At 39.7% G+C, this 17,824-nt stretch overlaps 1 protein-coding gene across 1 annotated transcript in view; it reads left to right on the top strand.

Annotated features, from left to right (window-relative positions):
- IPO11 (importin 11) overlaps positions 1-17,824 on the top strand; it is a 230,789-nt gene continuing 212,965 nt past the window's right edge. Inside the window, exons 1-3 of the mRNA XM_054033042.1 lie at positions 1-141; positions 7,689-7,789; positions 16,572-16,644. Coding sequence (XP_053889017.1) covers positions 4-141; positions 7,689-7,789; positions 16,572-16,644 — 312 coding nt within the window. The 5' untranslated portion in view covers positions 1-3. The remainder of the gene's footprint in view (positions 142-7,688; positions 7,790-16,571; positions 16,645-17,824) is intronic.

The following is a 17,824-nucleotide window of genomic DNA, read 5'->3' as shown; positions in this document are numbered from 1 at the left end:
TTCATGGATCTCAATAGTGCCAGCACTGTTGTGCTGCAGGTCTTGACCCAAGCCACCAGTCAAGATACTGCTGTGCTGAAACCAGCTGAGGAGCAGTTGAAGCAGTGGGAGATACAGCCGGGCTTTTATTCAGTCTTGTTGGTAAGCTGGAGTGAAAAGTGCTATTCATTACATGTTTCACTAATATATATATATATATATATATATATATATATATATATATATAAATTTTCTACCATTCAGCCTTTTCCTGTTACTTGTCACCTGACTAGGTTTTGAAGAGGTGGGCAGGACATTTACTTGATCACTTGCACTTATTTATACTTGTAGGAAATACGTCTCAATCTTCTGTAATAGTTCAGAGAATGGTTTTCTCCTATCAGTTGTAGTAAATAAACCATTTTCAACACTGGTTCAGGAGTGCTTGTTGTTAGTAACATGTCGTCTGTGACAAGTCAATTTTTTAATGTAGTTAAGTCTTCAGTGGCTAGGTACTTGTCTTTTGCTTTAGTTATTCATATCTTAATCACAAAGAGAGGGGGATGTAGTACTCTAAACTTCCATATTTGCTTTTTAGAAGAGTTGATGTAGTATGACTAAATTAAATGTCTGCATAAAAATACTCATTAAAAACAGGAAGCAAATCAATTGCCATATGTCAGACTATTGTAGTAAAATATGACTGTGGGCCAAATCACAACATCTGCATGGAAAGGAGGAGGATGGGGAAAGTAAATTTCATCTTGCAATTTCCTTGGAATTGTCCCATGAAGGGTGTGTGGGGTTTGCCTCTTTTGGAGTGCTGGGTGAGCACGGTCCTTCAAACCAGTTGCTGTCATGATATCTGCAGGGCTTTCCCACAGATCTTGTTATATTTGAGGAGAGCTGGAATGTTTGCTTGGTGGCCCAGAAACCTCTGCATTACTCCCAATGTCTCCACTTCTCCTCTCCCAAAATGGCAGTAAGGTTCTTCAGGAACCATTATGACAGCAGTCCCAAACTCTTTTCTTCCCCCCCACACACAGTTATAAGGGGATCAATTTGTGGAAGGTCTTAGAGAGGGTCAGCACTATATTACATGAGGAAATCTCTGCAGATTTGAAGGGGAATAAGTAAGATAATAAGTGCAGAATAGTAGTCTTCTGGCTCTGCCTCTCTTATCTAGCCACACTCCCTGAAACTGCAGAGCCCTAAACTTGTGGAAATCTGGTTGGAATTGAGGGTGAGGAAGGTGATACTTACATTCAACAATTCCCCACGCCTCACACCCTTGTGACAGAAATTGGTCCATTTCTATAGTTTTTCATCCCCTGTGTATGGAAAAACAGAAGTTGAGCTAGCCCTGTTTTTATCCTATAAGACAAGAATATTTAATTAAAATGTTTCAATAATAGTCATTTTAAACTATGATGATCTCTTTTTTACAATTTTGTTTTCATTGAATGTTTTCTATTAAATAAAGCTTATAAACTTAAGGGGGTGGGGAGTGTTATCTCTCTGCACAGCACATTGGACCCATTAATGGTAAGGCACATTTTCAACAGATTATTTTTCCTTCGGTGAAAAAGATCAGTAATGATAAAATAACTGTTTCATTTGACAGTAATGCAGCCAGAGCATATAGCACTTCTTTGGTTAGGGATCTGACATATTTTTGTGTATTGCAAAATCAGAAACTTCTTAAAAATGTCCATGTATCTCTCTTGTCTCCTGGCATAAAGTTGATATTGTTTAATTCTCCAACCGCTCTCTTTAAAGTTAATCTTTTAATTATTTCTGGGGGAATTCTGTGCCAAAAAATTAAAAATTCTGCTTATTTTATTTGTCAAAATAGCACAATATAGTCACACCAGTTTCAATTATTTTTGGTCATTTATTTCAAAATACCTGTCAGCAAGTATGTAACAATACAGACAACAAAAAAGATTCAAGAAATGTTTTTTGACAAATAGATTCCTTATTAGGTATAATACAGAACTCTGAGTAATAATTCATATAAACTGTAATACAGAACCATATTTCCCCCACCCCTCAGAATTCGTGCAAAGGCTTGGAGGAGTCATCGGTAACAGAGGAGCTGAGGGAGAGGGAAGAAAATTGCTCCAAAAGAGCCTGGATGTGAACTTGTAGGGTTGTTGGTATGAGTGGGAAAAGTATGGAACAGGTTTGTTGGGGGGGCAGGGAGGGTTGTTAGAGAGCTTTCCCCATTCAGACCCTGGCTGACCCCTAGCCTCTCCCATTCAGTCAGGCACATCTGCCCTGTCCCTGTGTTTTTCCTGCACTCCCATGTGTCCTTGCATGCCCTGGCCACATGTGTCCCTCCACCCCCACTCAGACACTCACTCGCCCCATCCCCATGTGGCTTTGTACCCCCTTCCCCATCCCCATGTGTCTCTGTGCCCCCACCCAGACTCTCCCCTGTCCCTATGTGTCCCTGTCCCCATGTGTCTCTGTGCCCCCACCCAACCGCTCTCCTGGTCCTATGTGTCCCTGCACCTCCTTATCCCCTGTGGCCCTGTGTCTCCACTCCCATTCAGCCTCTGCCCCAGTCTATCCTCTCTCACTAGCCCTTATGAGCTCCTGTCTGACCCCTCCCCCCCCCAGCACCCCACATTGTCTGTTTCCCCATAGCCCCGTCTCCTGACCTGGCCCGCAGCGAAGAAGGCAGGCTCTTTCTCTTTCCTTGCTGGTGGGGAGCTGCTGCTTTTTTCTGTCGCCACAGCGCTGTCTGGTGGGTAAAAGGTGGAACTGCAATAACATTTCGGCAGAAGCTTTTTTTCTGCGCAAAAAAATAAATATATGCAGGTCTCGCTAATTATGCACACACGCAGTAGCACAGAATTCCCCCAGGAGTATTTTAATGAAGTTTTTGTGGTGTTAGAATGATTTAGAAAATCACTTATAGCTGTGGCAAAAAAGTATCTTAAACACTGTATGTGTTTAAGTATTTGGGTTGCTCTTCCCTCCATTGCTACATTTTCCCACATGTCTGCTGCCTAGTATTGTCCTCTGTACTTCCCTCTTCATGGTGAGAATGGATTCTGAGACCTGGAAGTGTAGCTTCAGACTCTTCCTCCCGAATGTCTTATGTATACAGTCTACTCCTGAGTGAGTTCTGTGCCAAAAAAATTAAAAATTCTGCACACAGTATTTTAAAATTCTGTAAAATTCTGCATATCTTATTAACACATTATAATCACACCAGTTTCAATTATTTTGGTAATTTATTTCAAAATATCTGTCAACAAATATGTCTGTAACAATACAGACAACAAAAAAGATTCAGGAAATCTTTTTTGACAAATAGATTCCTTACTAGCATATTAGTACAAAACTTTGAGTAATAATTCATTTGAACTACAATACAGAAACCTATTTCCCGCACAGTTCAGAAGCAGTGCAAAGGCTTGGGGGAGTCTGGGCTAATGGAGGAGCTGAGTGAGAGGGAAGTAATTGTTGGGAAGGAGTGAATTTGGAGGGTTGTTGGATATGGGTGGGAGAAGTATGGAACAGTTTTTATTTTTTTCTGGGGTGGGAGGGAGATTGTTAGGGAGTTGGGGAGCCGCCCCCATACAGACCCTGTCTGACCCCCTAGTCACTCCCATTCAGTCAAAAACATCTGCTCCTGTCTCCTTGTGAGCCTGCACCCCTTCTCCCCTGTCCCTATGTGTCCCTGCACCCCCACTAAGCCATCCCTGCAGTCCCATCCCCATGTGTCTCTTTACCCTCCTTTCCCCCATCCCCATGTGGCCCTGGACCCCCAATACCATTCTGCTCTGGCTCAATGCTGTCACTCCACTAGCTCCTGTGCCCCCACCCCAGTCTGTCCCCCCCCACTAGCTCTTCTGAACCCCAGTCTGTTACCCCCTGCCCCCAGCAGCCCCATGTGCCCCACTCTGTCCGTCCGCCCCATATCCCGTGCTTCCTCACCTGGCCCCACGGTAGGGCACTGTGAGGAACACAGACTCTGCTCCCTGCCTCTGTGCGGCTGGCTGCTCCAGTGCGAGAGCCGGCTACCTTCTGTTCTGGTGCCACAGCAGCCCCTGGTGGGGAAAAAGGTGTAATTGCAGCACCTCTCCGGCTGAATCTATTTTCTGTGGTGTAAAAAATACCTGCGGGGGGACATATATGCATAACATTGGGTATTATGAGATGACTACACCATCTTTTAATTCTCTTATTCTTAAAATTTTCCACCATAAGCCTTCTTCAATTAATATAAATTTTGGGACATTTGTGTTTAACTCTAAAGTCAAACTTATTTCAGTAGGAGAGATCTGGGTCTCTGCTACTTTGTTATTAACCTTATTTAGAATATAAATCACAACATTAAATTAACTATAATGTTATATCCATTCAGTATACTGTGTCCATATAGAGTAAAATATCCTGGATGCTGTATAGCACAGCTTCCATTTTGCTATATCCCTTTATCATAACCACATGGATATAATATTCATTATTTATTGTATTGGAAAATTGGTCTGAAAACAACAAGATGCAGTTCAATAAAGGCAAGTGCAGAGTACTTCACTTAGGAAGGAGAAATCAAATGTACAACTACAAAATGGGGAATAACTAGTGAGTTGGTAGTACTGCTGAAAAGGATCTGGGGGTTATAGTAGATCACAAACTCAATATGAGTTAGTAATGTGATGCAGTTGTGAAAAAGGATAATATTCTGGAGTGTATTAACAAGAGTGTTGTATATAAGACACAGGAGGTAATTGTTCTGCTGTGTTTGGCATTGGTGAGGCCTCAGCTGGAGTACTGTCTAATTCTGGGTACCACACTTTAGGAAAGATGCCAAAAAATTGGAGAGAGTCCAAAGGAGAGTAACAAAAATGATAAAAGTTTTAAAAAACCTGACCTGTGAGAAAAGATTTAAAAAACTGAGCGTGTTTAATCTTGAGGACCTGATGTGTCTTCAAATATGTTAAGGGCTGTTACAAAGAGTACCGTGATCAATTGTTCTCCACCTAAGGTCTGACAAGAAGTAATGGGTTTAATCTGCAGCAAGGGAGATTTAGGTTAGATACCAGGAAAAGTGTATTTAAGCTCTGGCTTAGGCTTCCAAGGGAAGTTGTGGAATTCCCATCATTGGTGATTTTTAAGAACAGGTTGGACAAACACTTGTCAGGGATGGTATAGGTTTTTACTTGGTCCTGCCTCAGCGCTGGGGTCTGGCATTGATGACTTTTTGGGGTCCCCCCAGCCCTACATTCTATGATTAGACCATATACTAATCTTGTTCTTCTACATCTGGACTATTTCTTCCGCTCTCATGTCTATCCTGTTGTATTGATGATGCATCTTTGAGCTGCCCTGACTCTTGATCTGATTGATTCCCAGTGATTTCTTTTTGACTTCTAGGACCAATGCCTTTGATCCCATTCAGATTATTCTTGATCTGATTCACCTATTCCCATGTCTATAAGTACCTGTTTACCTTCTTTTGGATCTATCCTTCCATTTAAATTACTGCCTAAATGGGAACCCCCATTTGTATCTTATGTAGTTCTGTCTAAGAATTGTGGTCACCTGGTCACTCTTCACTTTGTAAGGGATCTGGGAAAATTCGTATCAGCTGATTAACAATCATCAATGGTTCAGATCTCTCCCTCGGTATTTTATCCTTGTCTTGTTAATAATGTAGACAGACAGTTACATCTCTTGATCTGGAGCCTGCCGGGGGCCTGAAGACAAGGGATTTGTGAACCCTTCCAATTTGAATGAGCTCTTTATTGCCCTCTTTTAATACGGCATGGAAAATATTGTCCAGTGTGTCCACCTTCTATCCTTCTTTCAGAGTCTTGGCTACTATAGACTCCGAATTATGGGAGAACTGAGGGAAAGGTCACAGACACTCTGTCCTTTATGTCCTCGCAGGAAGCATGAGGCGGCACAGGGCACACTGTGGACAGAAGGCCTCAGTGGGCACTGCTCTTTAAAAGAATCCAGTCTCTCATGCATGAGGCTCATATATAACTAACAACACACTAACAACATCTTGAAGAACCACAGTTACTGTATAGTAGGCAATGGTTCTTTCTGCCTTATTATGGGAGGAAGGCCATTGTCTGAATCAAAGTTAAAGGTTCCAATTATGTATAGATTAAAAATAAAAGGAACATGTATTATAGGTGGGGCTGGTATCACTTGTTAAGGTTGACCAACACTTTCCATTATAGTACTCTGTTTTCGTTTGGTTATAACTTTGCCAGACTTTACCATTTGGGCTGAAATTTTCCATGCTGCATTCTGTTTCTGGATGAAATTTTCTGGAAAACTTCAGCTAAAACGTTGCAGGCATTTCCGAGAACGAGGCTAAGGAAAAGATATGTTGTTCTGCTCATAATAGAAGTTACCAGAACTTAATTTGAAAAGCCCTAGTGCCTCCATGCTTTAGGGTAGGGTTTTGAAATTTGGTAAGGGAGGTGGGCTTTGTCAGGGATATGGCTTTGGATTTCCCTATGAAAATCTACTCAAATTTGTTCATGTTTTAAACCTTTTAAATATCACACTTAGCACGTACTCACTGGAGACTTCTTTGATTTTAGCTGCTAAATTCCAAAAGATTATGACCAGGCTGGGCATGTTCCAGGCTGAGCAGAACTTTTCTTGCAATTGCAGTTCTGGTCTGCTGTGATCTCTTCTATGTTGTCAGTGACCACCTGCTTGCTTGGCCCAGGCAGCATATGCGGGAGGAAGCTGATTTTCGGAGAGGACAAGAGCTGGACTTGCAGAAGGGTGTGTGTGGAGGAGTAGATTGAAAGGAGGAATCAGGCAGGGAGATTGGGACTGTAGACTGGCTGAGGAGTAGTGAGGGGGAGACTGGGAGTTGGGGTTGGGAGAGACTGGGTCTGGAAGCTGAGGAGGGAAACTGGGATGCAGAGACTGGGAGCCAGTAAATGCTATCTCAGATGAGGCACTTGGGTGTGCAATGGCTGGGATTGGTCGGACAAGGAGACTAGGTATTGTGCAACCAAACAGCAGGCAATTGAATTCTGTCTACAACTATTGTTTTGTGTTCCTGCAGGATTTAACCCATGTCAGTTGTTTGTCAGCAATACAATAACCACTAAACCTGCGGATAGCTATATATATATATAAAACACACACTCACACAGATTTATACAAATGCCTTCCATGTTCTTCTCACCAACAATACATATTACTTTTCTGGATCCATTTGTTTAATTTCTCCAGTCAAAACAAAAATACTTAGAGGTTGATGAATCAAAAATGCCCAATTTTTGTTGTTTAAATCAGTTGATCTATCTAGGTTCTTATACTACCTCCCTCACCATGCTCTGAATGTTGGATGGCAAGATAAGATGGTCTGGGAAGGTTGTTGCATTCTCAGAGGCATCACTTAGAGGTCTAATCTTCAGGTTTGACTTATCTAGATTCCAAGGAATAACAACAATTCAAATCCAGCTAGCCATAGCCTATTATTTTCCCATGATGTTACTAAATGGAGTTCAATCAATTTACTGTATTGAAGGTTCTTCTGGATGAGATCTTACAAACACAGGTCTCATATGCTGTGTATGTACATTAAAGATGACATGAGGGAAAATTTATCACTCATTATGATGATTGGAAGAAAGGTGAAGTCTTAACTTTGGGAGACTTGTGGACTAGACCAAGAACTAAATAATATTTTAACTTTTTTTTCTTTACAGAATATCTTTACAAATCATACTCTGGATGTAAATGTAAGGTGGTTAGCTGTGCTGTACTTTAAAAATGGAATTGACCGCTATTGGAGGCGTGTAGCACCACAGTAAGTTGTATGTTTCCTTTGTTTACATGTTAGAGTAGATTTTGTTGCAGTTTCACCACTGTTAAACAAAAAATTATAACTGATAGGAGGGAAGAAATGTGTGCCTTGAAGTTATAGATTTATATTAATTTTCAGCACTAGAAGGGACATGAAAAAGCCAATAACTCATTAATGAACTAGTTTATTCATACTTTGGCACTTACAATTTGTCCTGTGTTGCGTTGCTTTTAAGGACTGTGTTACACAATCTAGTCATGTTTACTATATTTTGGGTAGGCACTGAACAGTTGCTATCTGAAAGTCTTAGTAATGGCAGACATTTGAAAACGTTAAAGGCTCTTTTGGATATTTTATGGGTACTCTTATGCTGAATGAGTCTAGAACTTGTACTGTAGGTGTATGTGTCAGATTTACAATACTCCGCTTTTTTTTTTTTTTCCTCCACCGGCGACCCCCCCATGTGTCCCGATACTTTCTTCCTCTCATCTGGTCACCGTAGCTGTAGACTTTGAACCATTCTAAAGTCTGTGAGCTCTATGCTAAATTTATGAAGTGTACTGTTCTTGCCATGAGGTGCATTAAGAGGTCTGCAAGAGTAGCTTTAAAAAAATCCTTTTATATAGCAAAAAGAATATCAAGATATCTGTCATCTAGGATGCAATCTAATTTACATATTTTTGGAGAATCAATAAGAACCGTCAATTATTGCTCTCAAAAAGTATTTAAATAAATTAATAATCTTGGGTCTGTGCTTGGGCTTCATGGGAACTCCCATAAATCTAAATTTCTATTCTATTGATTCTACCAGAGCTAGCCCCCTGCTCTTCCTGCTGAGGTAACTGGAACACTGGAAATAATCTTCAGTTCTTTTCTTACCAACAACAAACTACTGAAACAGGAAAATAATATGAAGTTACATAACCATAATTTCTTTGCAGAGTTAGGCAGTTGAGTGGTATGCAATTAAAATACATATTGCCGCAGAGCAACAACTACAATACCAGTTTTCTAAAGATATCCTTCTTAAAGGGTTCTCAGACTAAAAAGCTCCAGGGATCTCTGCAGCACTCTCTCAAAGAAAAATGTAACAGGTAGTAAAACTCACTAAGGCATATTTGCTTTGTGAGTAGATTAAGAATAATAACTATTCTATATATTTGTACACACAACTATTTTTAATAATGGCCTTTTGGAGGAAGTGACCATAACCATTTTGTAGTGTTAGATCTCCCATTCTCTTCACCTCTTTTGGGGCCACAGAGAAGACAATAGCCCCTATTTTATAGTTGAAGAGTTTTATGGAAAATGAGAAGGTGACTTACTGAACTTGGTTAGGCCCCGCCACTCTTCCCCAGGTCTGGGGAAAAGGACTCTGGCATAACAAGAACTAATGTATGTTTGTACCAAGGCTGACTATAACTTCTTTTCCTCTAGTTGCTGATCTAAGCAATACTAGTTCTAGCTACTAGACTGGGTAATGGACTTCTTCTAGCGCAGATTTAATTGTTTGTACAGCATCTGGATATGTTGCAAACATAGTAGTCCAGCTGCTTAAGCTTGATAAGCATGTACTTACATGTCTTATTTGCAGCACTTCATATCCCCTATTCTAGGAGAGATTGTGATTTCTCCTTTTCCTTTTGTCTGGCATCTTCTTACTTTGACAATATTGTGTCTCTAGTAGTGTCATCACTTCTCTTCCTAACATAGGCACAGCATAGCATCTGGGCCTCTCAAGAACACAGAAGGTAACACCTGGCTTCTACTTGACATCGAGGCTTACAGCTGCCTCCTCATGGCTGCCTGTGGGCTGTTCAGCAGCCTAGAATTACTCCTGAGGGAATTCTGTGCCAAAAAAAAAAAAAAAAATTATGTGCACAATATTTTAAAATTATGCACATTTTATTTGTCAATAAATAAATTTGGCTCCAGCATGGCAGTGGGGAGCACAGGCCACTAAATGCATTGAGGTTGGAGATCACCCTGAAGCCCCCACCTCCCCCAGTATAGGGACTCGTCAGAGAGGCTGCATCTGACCCTGACACAGTGCAAGGGCTGGGCCTGCCCCAGAAACAACCTGGGGCCCTGCCCCTCTTTGCCAGGTGCACCAGGTGTAGGTAGGCAGGCTCAGCCCAGCAGGATTCAAGTGTGGAGGGGCTTAGTGTGGGGGGACCCAGGTATGGGGAGAGAGGGTTCTGTGTGGGGCAGTCTGGCTGTGGACAGCTCAGTGGGAGATCTGGATGCACAGGGGCTCATTGGGGGTTCTGGGTGCAGGGGCAATGGGACTCTGCAGGGGATCCAGGTGAAGGTGGTTGGGGCTCAGCAGGGGAGGTCTGGTTGTGGGGAGATGGGGGTGTGTGGGGCTCAGTGTGTGTGTGGGGTCCGGGTGCTGGAGGAATGGGGCTTGATGGGGTGGGGGTCCAGGTGCAGCTGGTTAGGGCTCAGTGGGGTGGGGGTCTTGGTTTGTGGGACTCGTCGGGGGGGATCCAGGTGTGGAGGGATAGGGCTTGTCAGGGTGAGGGTTCGATGGGCCTGCTTAATGGGGGAGCCCCAGCTGCTGCCGAGGTGCCCACCCATGACTTGCCTCTGTTTTGGGGGGGGCAATCCCCCCCAAAACTGCACCCATGTTTTCTGCAGGGAAGCACAGGAATTCTGTGGGGGGTGGGGGAGCGTTTTCTGCAGGCATGCAGTCGCGCAGAATTCCCCCCCGGAGTATCAATGTCTGTAGTGCTGAATGCTATGGCCACTTCTCCCTCCTGCTACAAATACACCCCCCATGCCAGGGACTGAAATAGAGCAGGGGTTATTGCCCAGCCTGCTATGGCCTCTTCACAGCTCCCTGTTTGTCCCTGGAGTGGGGCAGGGGCTATAATCTGGCCAGTTGTCTCTAGGATTCTATCTGTTACATATTCAACACTTCATTAAGCTGATGCTTTTCCTGCTCCTAATTTTTTCTCTGGGAAGCTGTCCTTTTTTCTGAGCTTGTGTTCCTTTGCTGCATTGTTTTCCTTGCTGTTGTGGATTGCTTTTCACTCCGTTCTTGTATATTTGGTGCCCCTCAATTAGGTTATTGTGGTAGCAACTTGAATAATGCTCTCTTACACTAAATTTATGCTTGGATTTGTGAGTACTCAGGATAAGTAGTCTTTCATCCTGGATTTCTGTGGATGACAAAAGAAAATACTTATTTGAATAAGTGAATGCCTCAGTTTTTCCTCTTTCCACACTTCATAAAACATCAAGACAAATACCCCTCTTTCTCCTCTCGTGCCAAAAGAAAAAAAGTGTTTAATTGTCCAAACCTTAACGATTTCAGTACCTCTGATGCCAACTCCTGTCTTTCTGGCTTCCAACTGAAGCAATTTAGTAGTGTTGCCTACCCTAGCTTTTCAGTCCATGAATTTTAACACGGAAGTGAAGTTAATTTAGCAAATGGTACTATAGTTACTTTCTCTGTTAAATACTTATTTTTGTTCATAATTTAGTTGTAATATAACAACTTAAAATATTAAGGGAAGATCACAATCTCTCTCTCTTGGTTTTTGACTCTCCAGCAAGTCTTTTGCAGTGGGCTCAACATAATATGGATGGGCAATTACCATCCAGCAGATGTCACTGTTGCTTCACATGAGCTGCTTATCAATTGAGAAAAAAGTGTTCTGTAAACATGAGTTTCTTGTTTTTAAAGTGTCTTGAGACATTTTATTACATGTAACTATTAATGAGCATATTTTTGTTTTTTTTCTTCTGTTGTGCACTTGACAGGTCTTAGAAAGATCAATACATTAAGGATAAACCTCAGATACGTAACTTGTGCACAGATCAATTTTTCAAGTGCTTTTTAGCACTTTGCCATATTTCCTTATCATAAGATGTTTGTGTCTGAAGATTTTTCTCCTGAATAGTCCATCTTCTCCTACTTGATCCTGTAGTAGAACCTTAATCCTTACTTTTTCATATTGTGTTTATTTACATGAAGGATGAGTTGGGTGTAACAGATATGACTATTGTGGGATTGAGTGTAAAGAAAATTTGGCACAGGAGATGAGTTCCCGTTAAATAACACACAATATAAGTGAAAAAGTATTATCAGTTAAATTGCTTTTTTATGCTTTCCGTTTTTCCCAAGAGTATCCTGTTGGGCAATTACCATCCAGCAGATGTCACTGTTACTTTTAAAATGAAGATTAAATGTCTTAATTGTAAGCACAGTAGTTTACAAATATCAGAAAATGTCACTCAGAAGTGTAGGCTTTTGTGATTGGCTATTTTTTAAGACATACTTGATATGTCTAACTTAGTGGTTCTCAAACTTCATTGCACTGGAACCCCCTTCTGACAACAAAATTACTTATGTGACCCTGTGGGTGAGGAGGAAGGGAGGAATGAAGCCCGGATACTGAGCCCTGCCGCCCCGGGACAGGGTGGAGCTCAGGCTTCAGCTTCAGCTCCAGGTCCCAGCAAGTCGAATGCTGGCCCTTTCAACCTTATTAAAATGGGGTTGCGATCCACTTTGGGGTCCTGACCCACAGTTTGAGAACCATTGGTCTAACCAAATAAAATTATGGTAGTGTCTGTTTTTTTAAATGGCATCTGGATACTTCAGATAATTTGAATTACTGTTTCCCGAACATATTTTCCACTTTTATAGAACTATTCAAAAACAGTAGGGTAAAATTTTGAAAAATATCCATATCCCATTTCCAAAAAGATATTTAGGCATCTAAGTCTCATTGAAAGTCTATCGGACTTAGGCTCCTAAATACTTAAATTCATTTTGAAAATGGGACTTAAAAGCACTTTTGAAAATGTACCCATGTCCTAAAATTTGTCTAAATTAATCTGGGGAGTAGGGGAGAGGAGAGTACATGTGATGTAGCTGGAGAGGAACATCGCTGAAAACTAGGAAAATTGCTATAAATGTTTGATGTAAGAACACATCTCATTTTGTTTTGTATTGCATTAACTTGGACCTTTAAGGCTTGTCTAGACTAGGCTAAAAGGTATATTTTTAAGATAACAAGTTTTAAACAATAGGGAACTTAGTAGTGTTTGTTGGGAGAACTGAATCCTAGAAGGGAGTCAGTCTGGTTAGTGTCTGGTACGTTTCTCTTTGTTGCTTGAGAAAACTGTGAAAAGGAATGTAGATTCTGGAACTGTCAGCAAACTCAGGAAGAGAACACTGGTTCATTTAACATTTGCAAGTGTCTCTCTGCAGCCATAAAGGCTTGATAGAAACGATTTAGGTGAAAGCTTACATTCTGCTGAAAATGATCATTTAGGTCCTTTGCCAGAGATCTTTCCATGTGCCAACAGTTAATGTGTGAATTTTTTTTCCAGGCCCTGTATAATCTGTAAATCCTGATAAAATGTTTTAAAATTCCTTATTTTGAATGCACAATAGGCCATTGTCTAACTATTTTTTCATTTAGACTTCTCTAAAAAAGATATAACTACAGTCGTGTGCAATATGGTATGTTGCAGAAGTGAGAAATGGTTAAATTATATAGTAATACACCTCTACCCCGATATAACACTCTCCTCGGGAGCCAACAAATCTTACGGCGTTATAGGTGAAACCACGTTATATCGAACTTGCTTTGATCCACCGGAGCGCGCAGTCCCACCCCCCCAGAGTGCTGCTTTACCGCATTATATCCTAATTCGTGTTGTATCGGGTCGCATTATATCGGGGTAGAGGTGTATATAGTCTCAAATTGTATAAGAAGTTACGTAAAATAAATGTGAAAGGAAGGCTTAAAACTGTATTTGCATAAAAGTTGACCATAGAGCCTGGAATTTATCGTCCCTAATCTGTTTTTCTAGTAAGTTATTGCTACATATATCAATAATTTTCACTCAAATGCTGCCTCTTCCAAAGGACCTTCAGTTTTCCACTATAGCAGGGGTAGGCAACCTACGGCACGTGTGCCGAAGGCGGCATGCGAGCTGATTTTCAGTGGCACTCACACTGCCCGGGTCCTGGCCACCGGTCTGGGGAGCTTCCCAGAAGGCAACTTGGTTCATTCTTGTTGAGAACAATGGGAGATTACAGGCCATTTTGATTGAGGACAGTTCTTGAGTTTCTCTGGAGGCAGTTTTATGCTCCTGCCTCTGCTGACAGATAAATTTTCAGTTGTGAAAATCAATGGCAAAAATGACTTATTCCTAAAATTTTATTTTCTAAAGCTACTGTTGGCTCTGGATCTGTTCAATATAGAGAGCGAGAGAGAAGGGGAACATACATGCAGATGTATGTAGGTAGTGCAGCAGGGAGGGAGGCAGGGAGAAATTAAGGTCTCTCTGTGTGCACAAGTGAATATAGGGAGGTACAAAAACAGGGACAGGGAAAACTGGGATTTACACTATCTGTTTTGCATTGCTGTGGCAAAACAAAGCAGCTCTGAACTCGGTTTAATTGTGTTTTGCACAACTCTAGAGTTAGGTAAATTATTGTGAATCTGGTCATACAAATTAAAATAAAATGATTTAATGTTGATACTTCATATTGTCATATAATTAGAACTATCACATTATAACATTCTCTTGGAGATTCTTCCTTTAGTGTTCATGTATGAATCTTTTAATTACATAAAAGCAAGGAAATTCCCAGACAAAGCAATGCTAAAATGGAATTAAAATTGATAGTGCATCTCAATAATTTAGGATAAAAATACACATTACAGGGATATTGTAGTTATCCCAAAATCAAGTATTACGCTAGGGAAATTCAGAGTTAAGGTTTAATTTTTAAGAAATCCAAACATGTTAAGTTATAAACATTTACTGTTATGTAATCCAAACAATTTTAATGCTGCCCTGTAGTGATGATAGGAAAATGCATGTTTAAAAATCAGTAGAATGACTTAATTATTATCATGTTTTTTTGCATTGTGTCAACGTCACTTAATCTTTCTGCAGCTTTATTTAACCTTAGGTGAAAATATAATATCTAATAACCTCATATGTGTTTTGAGGCTTAATTGTTTGTAACGTACTTTAAAATACATACTTTGGTGAAAAGTACAGTGCTGTATAAGGATAAAGTAAAAAAAGTATTATTTACTTGTGTTAAGTCCCTCACTGCTTATCCTTCCTTGTTATACATCAGCTTACAGTTCTGTACATAATATTTCATACACAGTATCAGTTTGATCCTGTTTTCTATATTTGTCTTATATTCTTTTGCAAGTTATCTGTGAGTATATGTGTTGGGTTTGAGTCTGTTAATAATGGACTGCAACCAAGATAAATCTGTCATAAGTCTGTGTGTATTACCTAGCTACACACAACCGCCTGCAACGTGATTTATATACGCTGCTGGAAGTCAATAAAAAGTAGATCACAAAAGGTCTCATAAGTGCATGTATTCGTCCATCTTTGTGTCCTCCTACTGTCTCTCCACTTTCTCAAATGTCAGTGACCAGAATAATGATCTTTTTATACTTCACCAGGCTGAAGTTTGTTAGTAGCAAGAAAACTATATGCATGAAAATATTCATCATCCAGTCAGATGTATTAAACTCAAATGGAAATAGTCTTTTCAGGGTGGATTGATTTAAATCAGAGCAATTTAGATCACTGATTTTAATCTTGATTTAAATCAGCAAGCAGGAAACCTTGATTTCAATAATTGATTTTAATCAGATTTTGCATTTTTACTTTTTTTAGTTATTTTCTCATAGAAAGGTTTTTTGTTTTTTTTGTTGATAACCATTAAAACGTTAATTTGCAACTAAATACAGCCTTTATACTAAATTTGGCGCTCCTTTCTTATAAGCAAGAGGATATGCTCTGTCTACACTAATTAAGCAGTTATATAGCTTAATTAACATATATTTAGATTATAAATTTTTACGTTTGTATTATGTTAGAAAATGTTGAATGATGCATGTCTTTTTAATAAATGATTAACTTTTTACTTGTGATTTGTGTTAAGCTCTATTTGGATGGAAACTGGAATTCAGTTAAACATGCACAAAACCAGCATTTTATTTTTTTAATTAATTAAATAAAATTTCCTTAAATGTGGTAGATACATAAGAAAAAAACACCTTTTCCATTTAAGATTAATTTATTAATCAAAGGAAGTATTATCCTTAGTTAGTGAACTGAAGTGGTTGTTTCAGGTCACTGTGTCCTGGAAGATTTTAGAACTAGTAGATATCATGTTTTCACACCTAGTTTTTATTCAGATTGGAAGAAGAAACAAGATTTCGTGCTTTTCCAGTTCCTAATTGGTTTCTTAACTTTGAATAAACTAGTCATTGAGCTGAACTAGTTGAATAAACTGAAATGAAAAAAATATTCTCACTGTACCTGCAGAAGAGGCTACTGCTGTCAAAAGCTGGTTTAGCATGTTCATCATGTTATGGTTCCAGGTGCTTAACCAGTGACTTCCAGCCGTTCAGTGATCTGACTTTCTTTAAAACTTGGCAGCATACATATAGTGCTTAATATTATATTTTGTTTAATTTTTAAAAATATTTTAATAAATAATAAGTATATGCCTCACAATAGGTTGTCAATTTCAAATAGGTTATTTTTTAAAAATAAACTTGTATCTAATGTAAGTAAAAACAATTTAAATAAAAATATTCAATTTAAATGAACAAATCTAATATTTTGATTAAAAAAAAATCATTGATTTTTATCCAGCCTGGGTCTTTAAATTTTTTACTGATACTACCTATAAAAATAACTCTCTATAAATATGCATAAAAGTTGGGGGGATTTATAGTTTGAAAATATAACATGTTAATTAAACATCTTATTATAACAGTGCTCTTTCGGAAGAGGAGAAATCTACATTGCGTGCTGGGCTCATCACCAACTTCAACGAACCAGTGAATCAGGTTAGTAATGAAATTAATGATGATTAGTTATTCTCTTAACAAGTGCTCTTACTGGGATGTAACTTTTTTTTTTAAATGAAAGTTTAAAAATGAGATGTGACAGAATTTCCAGTTTTCATGTTTCCTTTCAAATAGTATTTCATGTTGATGTGGGATGTGAGATTTTTATCACAGAATTAAGTTTTTCTTAAGTATCAAGTTTTTCTTCATTTGACTGGATTATCATATTTATGCCCTTGTATATTTCAGAATTAAATTTGTATCTCTTTGTGTTTAAATAACTAATTTTTGTACTTCTGGGTTTGTCTGAGGTAGACTAAAGACTCATTCTTTGAGTTCTGGTTCCTATGTTTATTCCACTGTGAATACACATGTGCTTCATGTGCCCAAAGTCAGAGAATTCTGGAAGGCAGGGTCTGTTGGTCTGTACATGTGCCCTCTCTCTCCTTGTGCCTCTAATCATGGAGATAAAGAGTGGAGCAGACTGTCTGCCTCTCCAGTTTCTTCATACTGCTGCACGGCCTGCGTTGGAAACTCCAGCATCCAGAGCTTCATCTTCCTTTATTCTTCAATCTGTAAATACATATGTATATATTTTGTAAATAGTTGAGAATTTTACTTGATAGTTTTTAGTTATGTTTCATAGTTAGATTCTCCATCCCTTCCACCAGTACCTCATTGCAGGTACTGAACTATGCCCAGGACTCTGGGCCTCAAAATCTGTGCTTCTTGCCAACACTTCTTCTCAATCAGTTATGACCATCAATGCTGCCTGTACAGCCGCAGGGGAGGGAGGGGCGGCAGGAATTTTGTCTTAAGAACCGCTTAATGGAGAAAGCAGTCGGACTCAGATTGGAGGATCCCCCTCTAGTACATCAGCCTGACTCAGCAATGAGTATACATCCTGTCGTGAGGTCTGACTTAGGAGCCAGGGAATCTACTTCCACTGATCCCCCACTGGGGTCTTGTCAGGAGGGCAGGAGCATTCTCATAAAAACAAGAGCAAATTCTCTTCCAAAATCTCTTCAAAGAAGTTGGATATAACCCTGTGTAAGTCTTCCCACTCATCCCATGAGGACTTAGAACATCCTAAGTCTCAGGATCATGACAAGAGAGCCCCCAAATACAGGGCTCTTTTGCTACCAGACCATGCTCCAGTGGCAATGGTGCCTCCGGTACC

The sequence above is a fragment of the Malaclemys terrapin genome, chromosome 6 (genome assembly GCF_027887155.1).
Source record: "Malaclemys terrapin pileata isolate rMalTer1 chromosome 6, rMalTer1.hap1, whole genome shotgun sequence".
NCBI classification, from domain to species: domain Eukaryota; kingdom Metazoa; phylum Chordata; order Testudines; family Emydidae; genus Malaclemys; species Malaclemys terrapin.
This window is presented reverse-complemented; position numbering and strand designations above follow the sequence as displayed.